Here is a 14043-nt window from a genome sequence, read left to right as displayed (position 1 = left end):
GTAAAAAAAAATAATAATAATCATACTTGAAGTGAAAAATGTGTCTTTTTAATTCAAGTGGCTTCCCTTTTCCACAATAAGCCAATTTTTCTGGAAGTAGCAGGAATGTAAGAATACATTTCTAGGCTGTTAATAATAATAATAATTAATATTATATTATATTGATGTAATTTGGAAGAAATAAAATAAAATACACCCCCCCCCTCCCAAAAAAAAAAACAACAACAAAAAAAACCCTGAAAATCGCAATAATATCGTATATCATGATATTTTCATGTGACAGTATCACAATATTAAATTTTGGATATCGTCCAAGCTTACTATGTTACTTATGAATACATATTCAAATTGTTTGGATTGGATTTTTATTCCAAATAAATGCCACGACAACCTGGGCAGAAGACATCATAATAAACTATATGCAGAGTCTGTAGTCCATTACATGAATTTTCTGTGCGTACTGTCTTTGATTAGTGTCAGTGAATTTGTTTGGTATATTCTCTTTTTTCCAGGTAAACTCTACGAGGGGTGTCATTCATTCATTCATTCATTCATTCATGCACTAATCTTCTCCACCCACAACTTCAAGCATGTAGCTAAGAATGAGGATGTGACATTTGATTTAGATAGAACGCATTCTTATAATGTTCTTTTATGTCCCATTTTTTTTTTATCCCGGTTTGTAAACCTGTCTGTCTCCTTATATTCTTATTTTATTTTATTGTATCTTTAGTTTACTTACATTCATACCTTACAATTTAGACACAACTGGAAGCCAAACTAGCCGTGTTCCTTTATTCTCTCTTGTATGGAGAGAACCTTACACCAAACTCCATTCAATTAAATGTCAATTAAATGCTGGCTTGTTAGTGGCTTGTTAGTATACCTAACAGAACCTGATTTCAGACCATGTACAAATTCTTACAGTCTTCTGGTAAATTCGGCATATATATGATCCAACCAAATGTGTGTGTGTGTGTATATATTGTACTTCTCACCCACACACTGGTTCCACTGGTAGTGCTGCATGTAGCCCTTGGGGCAGCTGCAGCGGTAGCCCCCATGCAAGTTCTGGCAACCATGCTGGCATCTGTGGCTGCCTTCACACTCATCCACATCTGACAAGACAAACACAAGTGACAAATTACCATTACTATCATCCTAATTATTATAACTGTTATCGACAGATGTTGCCAGTTATTGAAATTATTTAACGCTTTGAAGGCATATCCCTGTCAGGGTGTTCACTCTAACAGTTTAAATTCAGGTTAAAGTGCTGTCCATTAGTATCATCATTAGTCCATTAGTATCCATTAATGGCTGGTGCGCATACATTTCTACTTAAAGGGAGATTCAGTAATATGTACAATAGGCAAAGTAGGCTCAGGGTTGTGTGTAAGAAGGTAGTAGACAACTTACAACTTGTGGTTAGTTCAAACATGCTAAAGGTTAAGGCTTAATTCTCATGGTGTCTGTTAAGGGAAGATCCACACAATAACGAGATTAACAAATACTTCTCGTTAGCAGTCATATTTCTTAGCTTCAGGTTATTTACAGCAGCAGCTGTACTCAGGAAAAAACATTGGGTTATTTACAAAACCCAACCACTGGATTAGTGCTGTTGGGTTATTCTGTTGGGTTAGTGCTGTTGTAGTCTCGCGGGAAGTGGCGTAGTCACGCCTGGCTCCGCGAGACTAGTGCTGTTGGGTTGCTTTGTTTGGTTATTTACTCCAAGCACGAGCGCCAATTAGAATGTCAAAGAAAAAGCTGTTAAGTCGTTACTGCAAATCTTCAGCAACATTTGGGAAGTATATAGTTAGTTAGTTAGTTTATTGTTATTTCTGTGTCATGCCAAACATCTGGCCCATCCCACATGGGATTACAGGATACACCATTTTACAAAACATACATCTTCCGGTGATACATATAAGAGCAAAAAGAAAAAAAATCAATAAAATAAATTACCACATTATAAAGTACTACTATATTCTTTCAAATAACATATTTGAAATGATAGGTTTCAAATGAACAATACACTGAAATATATCGTTTTATTAAGACCTAAACTGTTTTATAATGAATAGTTGTGAAATGAATTAGTCTAGAAATTGCGGCTAACGTTAAAAACATTAGTCTCTTGGTTTAGACAGTAATGTCACAGTAACATTAGCTGTAACATGGCCTCTGTATTAAATGTTACTTGGTGGCTAATTTAATGTTAACCGTGAAATGACGTTATCTTAGATTATTAATCCAACTGGATTAGCTAGCTAGCATTTGTAAATGACGAGTAGCCTAACTGGCAAATATGCACTCACAAAATACGTTTAAATGGCTATTTAATGCATAGCAGTTTTTTCACAGCAATCTAATGTTATTTTGATGCTGTTTTGTCGAGTTGAGCAGTCAGTTCTTTGTGCTTGTTCTTTGTGTTTAGCTAATGTAATGTTAGCAAATGATGTAACGTTAGCACACGCATAACATTAACAATAAATTCATCTCTCTCTCTGTGTTGCAGGGTTCCTACACATTTTCATAAAAAAATTCCATACTTTTTCCAGACCTTGATGTGTTTTGAAGATTTTGTCTGGTGTTCAATATGATTTACGCAGATAGACATCTGGCCCCGGCTAACTAGGTCATATCACTGTATAGATGAAGACTGTTCTTCACAGCGACAAATATCAGAATATGTGAGATGATTGGCAGGGTTCCTACACGGTTTCCATTTTAAAATGAACATTATTCTTCACATCAACAAACACTGTGGACTCAAAGTGGCTCTACAGCAACATAAAAGCTAGAATTATGTGTGTATCGGACCTGAACCACAACATTTTCCATACTTTTCCAGACATTTTTTCAAATTCCCAAACTATTCAAGACCTAGAAATGATCAAATTCATTTTTAATACTTTTCCAGACTTTCCAGACCTGTGTAGGAACCTTGGTGTTTTACAGACACCGCTATGCATGCCCTCTGCAAAACCTCTTCATTACCACTGACAAAAGCTCAGTAACTCCTGCTGTGAGGTTACCAAAGATCTTGGTGTGAACGAGGTGTCTATCTTTCACAAGGGATCCTTCTCTAACTTCAAAAACACTTACAGTACACACTATTGCTGTTGCATTTGGGTCTCTGATGAATACAGTTTTGCTTGAAAGATTTACCTGTGGTACGCATATTTGTCATCACCTGTTGACACTGAGAGCGTTGCATTATTGCAAAAACTTAAGTAACTTTACAAATAACTTCATAAGATATTCAGATATTTAGTGCGATCAAATGTAATCATTCAAACTTTCCACTGCACTTTCCACTGCGTTAATTTCATGAAATTTCAGGAGACCAGGTTGAGATGAAAACTGCTGATGCACTAAAACTTAGATAGTGAGCAATATCAGTCACAGCCTAATAGTGGTTTAGGGATAAGAGTTAGCGTATCACTGTCCCAAATCTACCTTGGTTGGTGGTTTTCCAATGAACCGTGAATTGAGGGTCTCAAGTGTCCCAGTGACCGTAACGGTGAGGAGGGAAGGGAGAGGAGACAGACGGGTCCTACCTTCACAGTGCAGCCCGGTGTTGTCCAGGGAGAAGCCCTGCTGGCAGTCACAGCTGAAGCTACCGGGTGAATTCTGACAGATGCCTTTGCCGCCGCAGAGAGACGCCTCTGCTGCACACTCATTTTTGTCTGAGAGACATGACACTGAACTTAGAGACAGACAGTGCGAGTTTTATCTCAAGGATGGAAATGATGGACTTTAGTACTACTGCTCAGCTCACCTTTTTATCCATTCTCATAACAAGGCTGTCCTCTTATATCAGTCATTATTTTTATTTCAATACAGATCAATTTACCTATGCAAGCAGTGTGGTGCTGGGTGAAGCCAGGAGGACACTTGCAGGTGAAACCTCCCACCGTGTTCACACACAGGAATTGGCAGTTATGCCTTCTGGTCTGGCATTCATCCAGATCTGTGAACCAAGCGGCAGGGGAAACTCTCAGCCCGTACACACCATACAGCAATTCTACAGTGTTCTCGTTGCACCTAGTAGGAGAGCCACGATCCCTCTCGGTGAATAGGGAGTCATTATCGTGATCGCTTCATCTCACAGTCCCCGGATTCAATGTTTATCCCACTGCTTCATGTGCAATTTGTTGTTTTTCATAATGTTACTACATTGTCAAACGGGTTTAGAGATAAGCACCAACTGTTATAGCATTGCCTCCTGACTACACTGAGAGAGAGCCCTAATGCTTAGTGTTACACTGGAAATCCCAAACTGCAGTCAATTAACAACGGTTTTGAATTTTGAGAATTGTAAATTTCTCAGGTTTCAAAATGTTCCTCCATGACTTTTCCTACATCCACTTTCTGTATCTTGTGTGTACCCATGTTACATTTTCTAAATCACATATTTATGATTATTTCTGTTGAATACTTATTGACCTTCTCTTAGACCCACCCAAATTCAATGGCCTTTTGAATATTAAACCCCTGATGTAAAATTGCAAAACTTTTGAGTTAATTAGCACATTAAAGTTAATCAATTTGTATGTACTCAGGTATTCTAAAAAAGCTATTTGTGGTCAGTGGTAAAGCAAAAAAACAATTTTCCAAACTATTCTATTGGACATTTCACACCAATTTGATAAAACTTCCTTTTAGACAACTGACAGTCGTTCTGAATTATGGGACATGTAGTTTTCCTGTACCGTTGCATGTCCTGCCATCCTGTTGGAGCAGGTATCCCCGAGGACAGGAGCAGCTGTAGCTTCCTTCTGTGTTCTTACAGATGAAGTTGCATGGCTTGGGAGACATGGCACACTCATCCAGGTCTGAGAAGTGCAATAACATGAGCGTAGCCTTGGCACAGTGCAGACTTGGCTACAGTAACGTAAGTAAGGCATGTATGTAAACAGTATGGTATATGATGTATGTAATCTAGTAAAATGATGTATAGTATGTGTGTGATGTAGTGTAATGATGTATATGAAGTATGTAGATAGATGACATAGATGTGTCCATGGAATATGTATATATGATGTAGTATGTATATGACATGTATATGATGCTATGTAAAGCCCTTTGAGACATGCTTGTGATGAAAGGCTATATAAATAAACTAGACTAGACTAGCTAATGCTATTTCATCTTAAATTGAGAAAAAAACTTAACTTAAACTTAACAATATTCTCATAAGGTACATAGGGTTTCATTCTAAAAAAAATATTTCAACTTAAGAGTGAGTTTACACCAAGGAGCTATGCATAAGGTACCTCCCACCAACAGCTTCAATAATATTAAACAGTGAGTTATATTTTAAGTTCAGCAACCAGATGGTGGAATTTGTTGAAAGAAACTAATTCAAATGAAGAGTCAAGGGCAAGTGAGGTGCAGTAACAGTGATGAGTTTGTCTTACCAGTGCAGGCTGTTCCAGTGATGGTGGTGATGTAGCCCAGGTTACAGTGGCAGCGGTAGGAACCCATGGTGTTGATGCACCTACCATTCGTACATACATCTGGGATCACCTTACATTCATCTATATCTGTGCAGGAGACAGTAACATCCAACAGTCAAATGCTGACACTCTTTGAGGACATTCTTTGACGGACACAACCCAGAACACCCCCTCAACCCAGGTTTCACCCTCCTTTCATCCAGGCACACATCCAGATCCAGGATCTGTACAAAAGCAGAAACTCTTTGCTTTGTGCCCTCCGCCATCATGGCCCGCAGCACACTGAATCAATAACATCATGGAGTTCTTTTGGTGAGATTATTCTGACATCTCTAGTACCAAAATGTCTGTGTGCTGTGAACAATCTTTTGGATTACTGCTCTTTAGTGTCCCATGTACATGCTGTGAAAACATATGTTCTCTTTGAGGACAATAAAGTATCTATTTATCTATAATAACATATAAAATAATCTCACAGCAGATTATTCTAGACATAAATTAGACGGGTGTTTCTTACAGATGCCACCTCTTGGCACCACCAACACAAATGCCAATACTCATCTACATATGAAAGTACAATTCTCATCTGCCTCAAAGTTACAGTATCTTGAAGAAAAACTTCTCACCTTTCCTGCGTAATGGGCTTTGCGGGACTGTATTAGCCAACTGGACTTTAAAAAAGCCCTACTCTCAGCCCTCTATCCCTTACCTGTGCCATCGGTGGTATAACCGGGACCATGGGGGCAAAGACTCTTGTACTGGACGGTGGCGGGAAAGGGGCAGAGCTCGCACTGGTTGCCCCAGCCCCGGCCCCCGTTACAGCAGCACTGGGACTTGGTGGAAGGAGTCCGGCTACTGGAGGACATCTGACACATGGTCTGCAGCACCTCGGTGAAACAGAAACCCTCCCGAAAATCTGGACCAAAAGGACACAGCAGAAGAGAGAAAACTAAACTTGAAAAAAGGCAAAAAGAGTGGGCCCAACACGTTTTAATCAAGATTTTTACCAATGTAACAGACCAGAATAATGCACTGTAAACTGTTGGGAAGACAGTATAATAAGATAACAAAATATTTCATGTGACTGCTGGGCCTACTTTTCACAAACATTTCCCAAAAAAGGACATTGTGCTTCTGGTCCGGCTTTTAGAGGGATGAACTTCCAAATAATTGCCAGGAATTTGAAGTATTTCAAGTATTTCGTATATTGTGCTATAATATCTTCGATGTAAACACTGTCCTTGAATGTTATACACACAGAACTGATTCTAGAGAGAAAAAATTTGTTTCTACCATGTTTTTCCATTGACCTACTTGCACAACATGGCCAGAAGTATGTGGACCCCTGTATGTAGACACCGATCTCCACAAACCATTTCGGTATGGACTTCGCTTTGTCATGCTGAAACAGGAACTGTTGCCACAAAGTTGGAAACACACAATCGTCCAGAATGTCATTGTGTGCTGTAGCGTTAAGATTTCCCTTCACTGGAACTAAGGGGCCTGAACCATGAACAGCCCCACACCATTATTCCTCCTCCACCAAGCTTTACAGTTGGCACTATTCATTCAGGCAGGTAGCGTTCTCCTGGCATCTGCCAAACCCAGATTGGTCCATTGGATTGTGAAGCGTGATTCATCACTCCAGAGAACGGGTTTCCTCTGCTCCGGAATCCAATGGCGGCGAGCTTTACATCACTCCAGCCGAGACTTGGCATTGCGCATGGTGTTCTTAGATTCGTGTGCGGCTGCTCGGCCATGAAGCTCCAGTTCTTGTGCTGACGTTGCTTCCAGATGCAGTTTGGAACTCGGTAGTGAGCAAACAAGGACAGAAGATTTGTACGTACTTCATCCCTCAGCGGTCCCGTTCTGGGCGCTCGTGTGGCCGACCACTTCACACCTGAGCAGTTGTTGCTCCTAGACTGTTCTACTTCACAACAGCACTTAACCAGGGCTCCCAGCAGGGCAGAAATTTGACAAACTGACTTGTTGGGAAGGTGGCTTCCTATGACGGTGCCACGTTGGAAGTTCTTCAGTACGGTTCATTCTACTGCCAATGTTTGTCTATGGAGCCGAATGTATTGTATAATGCCCTCAACCCATGACAGAGACGTCCCAATCTCGGAACCCATCATCTATCGGTCTGACGACGATTAGACTCTGGGGGCGACGGCCAATATTTCGGGGTTTCCGGGGTAGCCAGCAGACATCCGGGCCAAGACTTCCTCTTCCGTTCGCCAGTCATTGTTTACAGTCCGATTAGCAACTTGAGACGCGAGAATGGAGTTGGAGTTGAGAGACAACCTCTCATATGCAGATATCTGTTTATAGAGATTAGCCGAAATGTCGTCTGGACCTAGAAAATCTGTGAGACAATCCAGTTGTAGACGTCGTTTCTCAACTCCAACTCCATTCTCGCGTCTCAAGTTGCTAATCGGACTGTAAACAATGACCGGCGCACAGAAGAGGAAGTCTTGGCCCAGATGTCCGCTGGCTACACCGGAAACCCCGAAATATTGGCCGTCGCCTCCAGAGTCTAATCGGCGTCAGACCGATAGACGATGGGTTCCAAGATTGGAGACGTCCTGGACAGCTGTCTGAAGGTTTATAGGCCTGTAACTTGATTAAGTACTGAAGATTAAAAGGTGATCTACAGGACAAGAAGAGCTTGATTGTCAGTGCTTGATTATCATGGTTCCTACCTAGACACTTTGTCCTTGTGGAGTCAGTCTGGTAGCCCTCATCACATTTACATATGTAGCTGCCGATGGTGTTAACACAGTGGCCCTTCTCACAGGTCCCCTGCTTGGTCTGACACTCATTCTCATCTGAGTGGATGGACAGCGTTGAAGACCCACAGTGTAGAAAGAAGAAAACAGAGTATTGAAAATAGGATTATGGACAAACATAAAGGACAAACATTTCATCCCATTCTGAAGCTTAATTGAAGCACTTATTTGATCACAATGATGGCAAAATAATAAGATGTACTAAACCTCTGTAGTTTTGTTGTCATATGAATTTTCTATGGTTGTTCTCCTGGCTGACAACATTTGTATTGGTACATACTAAGAAAGTGTGTAATTTATTGATATCTCTGCCCCAATGTCATCAAGACAAATTCCTGTGTATTTGATGATGATTCCCTGACCCTTTCATCCTATCAGTATTTAATTTTATGTTGTATATGGATACAGAAACAGTCAAATTAGGTAATATTCCATAGAAAATGTGCAAATCTAACAGCATATCACTTGTGACTTTTTATAGAAGGGTGTTAAGACCCAATTTCTTACATGAATTTAAGATTTCTTCTTTTCCTCTAACTTAATACAATATTTTTGAACATAGGTGATGTAGATTTTGATATGATGTTGTATCTGATATTATGTTTATGCTTATATATAAGATATACATGTATGTTTGATATTTTTGAAGTATGGCTTTTGTACTACTGGTTTTTTCCTCTATGTATCTGTTTTCTATGTACTTTATTGAATTGTTAATTATTTTTGGATGTTTATCACCCTGGGCGGTTTGGATGGTTAACCACACCTGCCATCATAGAGCCTGTCAGCCTATGGGTGTGCATGATGTATAAATATGGGTGTGGTTTCCATTTTTCAAACATTTTGACCTGACGAAGATCAGTAGGATCGAAACGTTGTCACAATTAAACTTTTGTGGCATGGAGCGAGTGTGCCGGCGTTATTCCTTTCACTGACACAGTTTACTGATAGCCTTGCACCTACGTGATGTGCGTATAATTACTCAATAATTACTTATTTCAATATCTCAAAATTAACCAATGCAACCAAAAAAACCCTTTTCCCCTGCGTTGACTCGCCTTAAATGATCACTGATGTTGTGATCTCGACAAATAGTGGAAAGCAGCGGCTCACCCTGACATCCTTTGTTGTCGAAGTGGGGAACCATCCCAGGAGGGCACACACACATGAATGTGCCAATGAGGTTTTTGCATGTCATGTCCCTGGAGTCGCAGTCGTGGAGCCCCTGGGAACACTCATCCAGATCTAAAAAGACAGGGAGGGACCAGATCAGCTGAATCGCATCCAGGAGTTTTACCATTGAACCAATCTGAATCTGTACATATGTTATCTAAATCTGTAAATAAGGGTCACTAAGTTAACGGTTAGTTAATGCTTAATAAGCATTAACTAACCCTTAATTAACAGTTAACTAATGTGTAATTTACTAATGGTGTTCATGTTAACTAAGGTATTAATTTAAACCTTATTTAATAGTTTATAAAGATGACTATTAAATAATGTATAAATTAATACCTTAGTTAACATGAACACCATTAGTAAATGATTACCAGACACATTAGTTAACTGTTAATTAAGGGTTAGTTAATGCTTATTAAACATTAACTACCCCTTAACTTAGTGAGCCTTATTGTAAAGTGTTACCAAATATGGTAAATTTGATCATTGATCAAATCATCTTCTGTAGACTTCATAATGTGAATACAACTCGAGACAATATGCACATTTTGCACGTAACTTAATTGTTTTCTTCATATTCTCATATTCTCATTCATTATATATCGCATATATCTTAGTATTTTTTCTCTATCTTCATATTTTCATATTTCATATCTTCATATTTTCATATTGTGTACTTTTTATACTTTTTTCATTCATACACGGCGACTTAACGCGTTCTCACATTGAAACGTCCACTATATAAATGCTTAATTATTATGCTTAAATAGCCCCATTGGCTCTATTCTTATTAATATCTTATTTTCCTTTGCTGTATCCTATGACTCCAGTATTTGCTGCTGCAGGAAGCCAATTTCACCAAGAGGATCAATTTAGTTATATCCAGTCCATCCAAATACCACGTGTGTGTAACTCTAGCATTTGACCATGTTTGCACCACTCACCCTGACACATAGTTTTGTCGTCTCGGAGAGTGTATCCAGACGGACAGGCGCACTCGTAGCTTCCGAAGGTGTTGACGCAGCGGAATGCACACAGCAGGGGGTTCTGGGCACATTCGTTCACGTCTAATCGACATAATCGCACAGAGATCCAAAATATGCATGTTTAAACTTACATGAAGTCGTGACGACAAGGGGCAAAGACGAGCAAAGAGCTACGAAGTCAAGGAAACAGCCGAGATATCTCAGTACATGAATATCTGTGGTGTAAATATGAATGGGTGTTGGTTCAAACCCACCTTCACAGGTCATCACTGGTCCCGGCTCAAAGCCCTCCTCACAGGTACACTCGAACCCACCTATTGAGTTGGTGCACGTCCCGTTACCACATGGACGTCCTACCGAGCACTCATCAATGTCTAGAAGAGTCCAACAGATCAATAGTCATATGAAAGTTGATAGCAGAGCAGCCTTAATGCTGCAATATTCACTTTGATTTGATTTTGAAATAATAGAAAAAAACATTGACATATTGCATAAGTACATTTAATTGCATACTTGCACATGTATATTACAATCTGCACACCATTGCTATTTCTTTTCATAGTTCCTTACTCTTGTTATTTTTTATTTTATATTTTTTGGTAACACTTTACAACTAAGGTCACTAAGTTAAGGGTTAGTTAATGCTTAATAAGCATTAACTAACAGTTAATTAACAGTTAAGTAACGTGTAATTTAGTAATGTGTTCATGTTAACTAAGGTATTAATTTATAAATGATTACCAGACACATTAGTTAACTGTTAATTAAGCATTAACTAACTCTTAATTAATGTACCCTTATTGTAAAGTCTTACCTATTTTTTTTAATGTTCTATATGTTTTTAAAAAAAAAGTATATTCTCTATCTGTACATGTGTGTTTGTTGTATTTGATCAGATTATATTTCGATTTAAACCACACTGCATTTCACTCCACAATTTGGATGAGCATGCGACAAATAAAGCTTTTGAATCTTTGAATGAATCTTTTAATAAATTAGCATATGTTCTACAATCAGTGGTTGTCTGTGTGGGGCATACACCATCGACTGTGGGTGCGTCATAGGGGCGTGGCCAGCAGTGAGCTGGATGTGGCTATCAAAGTGAGTGGCTAGTGGCCACAGAGCAGGGAACCTTTTTTTTTTTTTTTTTTCTGTTATTTATAGCAGCCTATATTATTTTAGTTTTTACAATGTGATTAGGCATGTATAAGATATGCATGTGAATTGATATTTTTATTTTGTATCATTATTTTTTCTATTTTATTTTATATAAATATATATATTTTTTTAGGTGAGGTTTTTAGATAAGCCCGTAGTGGGTTTCTACCTCACCTGCACATGTACCTTTATTTTGATTTTACTTTTTCTTTATCTGTTCTTTTCTTTTAAAAAAAATGTGCAAATAAACTGAAACTAAACTAAAAGCCACAGCAACAACAACAATGGAGGAAAGCAGTGAGGAAAAGAAAGAACTTTATAGGCTGTAGGATACTAGCCCAATGAAAGAGAGCAGGCTGTGAGCTGAGGTGCATGGAGCCGCTCTCTGGCCTCACCGACACAGTGCGTTCCAGTGTAGTTGAGAGCGTATCCCATGGGACACTCGCAGCGGAAGGAGCCATCTGTGTTGATGCAGTGGCCGTTATGGCAGATACCCGGGTGCTCCACACACTCGTTCAAATCTGCAGAGAACATGAGAAAATAACTGGAGCAGGTGGAATTCCTTTTTCTCATTCTTTCACAAATTAACATGATTGTAATGATCAAGTAACATGGGAATAAGGTTGTTTTTTGAGCTTACAGTGCAAATGCGTGAAGTACGGATCCCATTGAAATACTTGTATGATGATAATTTCAATTCGAACAACTGGTGCACCTGTTATTCCTTCATATTCTTTCAATAAAAAACATATGTTGCAGGGGCTGGTAGCAAGTAGTGAAGTTTAATGTGATTCCTCATACAAAATGATACAATATTCTTTTTTGGGCCATCCAGCAGTCCACTTAAGTACAATTTAGAGGTATTTGTACTTTACTTGAGTATTTCCATTTCATGCTACTTTATACTTCTACTCCACTACATTTCAGAGGGAAATATTGTACTTTCTACTCCACTACATTTATTTGACAGCTTTAGTTATTAGTTACTTTGCAGATTTAGATTATTAATACAAATTATAAATCAACTAATCAATTATGATATCTTTTTTATAGGTTAAGCTACCCAGCAGTATATAAAGTAATTAAAATTAGCTCCACCTTTACCAACTGCAACATTAAAGCGATGAACACATTAATGCATCAATAATTATAGTCCAATAACATGATATATATGATTCTGAAATGGGCCATTCTGCATAATGACTAGGCTACTTTTACTTTTGCTACTTTAAGTACATTTTGATGCTAATACTTTTGTACTTTGACTTAAGTAAGATTTTGAATGCAGGACTTTTACTTGTAACAAAGTATTTTTACACTGTGGTATTGCTACTTTTACTTAAGTCAAAGATCTGAATACTTCTTCCACCACTGGGGCCATCATTGTTTTTAATAATAATACTAATCCCATCTGGAAAGTGAGTTTATATACAGTAAAATAGAAATCTAGAAGAAAAAAAACAAAAAAACTTTTGGCCTTATTTGGGCATGAAGGGTTTAAAGATACTGAGTGCAGTTGCAATATACCAGCAACATGAAATCAACATGAAATCAGTTATTTAGAATCTGTATCCCTCTTGTAAATATTTTCAAATGCTTTCATATAATTCAATTACATATATTTCCATTTCCATAAAATAATCACATGTATTTGAAAATGACAGACATAAAACACACTTATTTTTACTTTTTTTTTATGTTGTACTTTTGATGCTTGTTTTAATTGGTTGAATTTCACTGCAAATCACTTTGTAAATGTTGTTTTAAAGAGTAACTAAACCCCAAATATAATTGTGATGAAGCCTGACACCTAATGGTGAAAAGTAGGGTACTGAACTGGCCTTCTGCTATTGGCTGGTCTTTGTGCCAGATCATGATCACCAGTATAGAGTACAACAGGTGGTGACACTGTCTGGCACAAAGACCAGCCAATAGCAGAAGGCCAGTTCAGTACCCTACTTTTCACCATTAGGTGTCAGGCTTCACCACAGATTTGGGTTTGGGGTTTAGTTACTCTTTAAAAAGCACCATGCAAATAAAACTTATTATGAAATAATTTTCCCTCACGCTAGAGGATCATGTCTCCCAGAAACCCTGTTACCTATGCGTCCGTCGCCGGGCCCAGTGACGATGCCGTGACCGAAGGGACACAAGGTGTGGAACGCCGCTGCAATGGGAGACAACAGCTGTGACACAACTGAATGAAGTATATGTTCACATGTGTTGGCCATGACACTGGTGACGTTTACTTGCAAGGCGAATCCCCTTCTTGACCCAGTTTCTCAACAATCCTGGTTTTGGGCCGACATGTAAACCTCATGACTGAGTTAGAATTAACCTGGTAAACTCAAGACTCCTGCTTCAGATGCCTGGATCACTCCAGTATTAAACAGCTTTCTGTGGCATGGAAACATCTCACTGCTTCCACTTTTGGGGTTTCCCAGACTCGCACAGCATTATGGGTAC

The 14043-nt window shown here is 38.7% G+C and overlaps 1 protein-coding gene across 1 annotated transcript in view; it reads right to left on the bottom strand.

Annotated features, from left to right (window-relative positions):
• LOC139650852 (fibrillin-2-like) overlaps positions 1 to 14043 on the bottom strand; it is a 56243-nt gene that overhangs the window by 2468 nt on the left and 39732 nt on the right. Inside the window, exons 37-48 of the mRNA XM_071527636.1 lie at positions 13679 to 13744; positions 11973 to 12098; positions 10674 to 10793; positions 10378 to 10500; positions 9368 to 9499; positions 8168 to 8293; positions 6175 to 6381; positions 5427 to 5552; positions 4719 to 4841; positions 3860 to 3976; positions 3564 to 3692; positions 999 to 1118 (exon numbers count right to left, since the gene is read on the bottom strand). Coding sequence (XP_071383737.1) covers positions 999 to 1118; positions 3564 to 3692; positions 3860 to 3976; positions 4719 to 4841; positions 5427 to 5552; positions 6175 to 6381; positions 8168 to 8293; positions 9368 to 9499; positions 10378 to 10500; positions 10674 to 10793; positions 11973 to 12098; positions 13679 to 13744 — 1515 coding nt within the window. The remainder of the gene's footprint in view (positions 1 to 998; positions 1119 to 3563; positions 3693 to 3859; positions 3977 to 4718; positions 4842 to 5426; positions 5553 to 6174; positions 6382 to 8167; positions 8294 to 9367; positions 9500 to 10377; positions 10501 to 10673; positions 10794 to 11972; positions 12099 to 13678; positions 13745 to 14043) is intronic.

Source organism: Centroberyx affinis, unplaced genomic scaffold (genome assembly GCF_046629955.1).
Source record: "Centroberyx affinis isolate AG114_WGS23_722 - 3 ecotype Tasmania unplaced genomic scaffold, CSIRO-AGI_Caff_v1 ptg001553l_1, whole genome shotgun sequence".
NCBI classification, from domain to species: domain Eukaryota; kingdom Metazoa; phylum Chordata; class Actinopteri; order Beryciformes; family Berycidae; genus Centroberyx; species Centroberyx affinis.
Note: the sequence above shows the minus strand (reverse complement) of the source record. Positions and strands in the feature narration are given on the sequence as shown.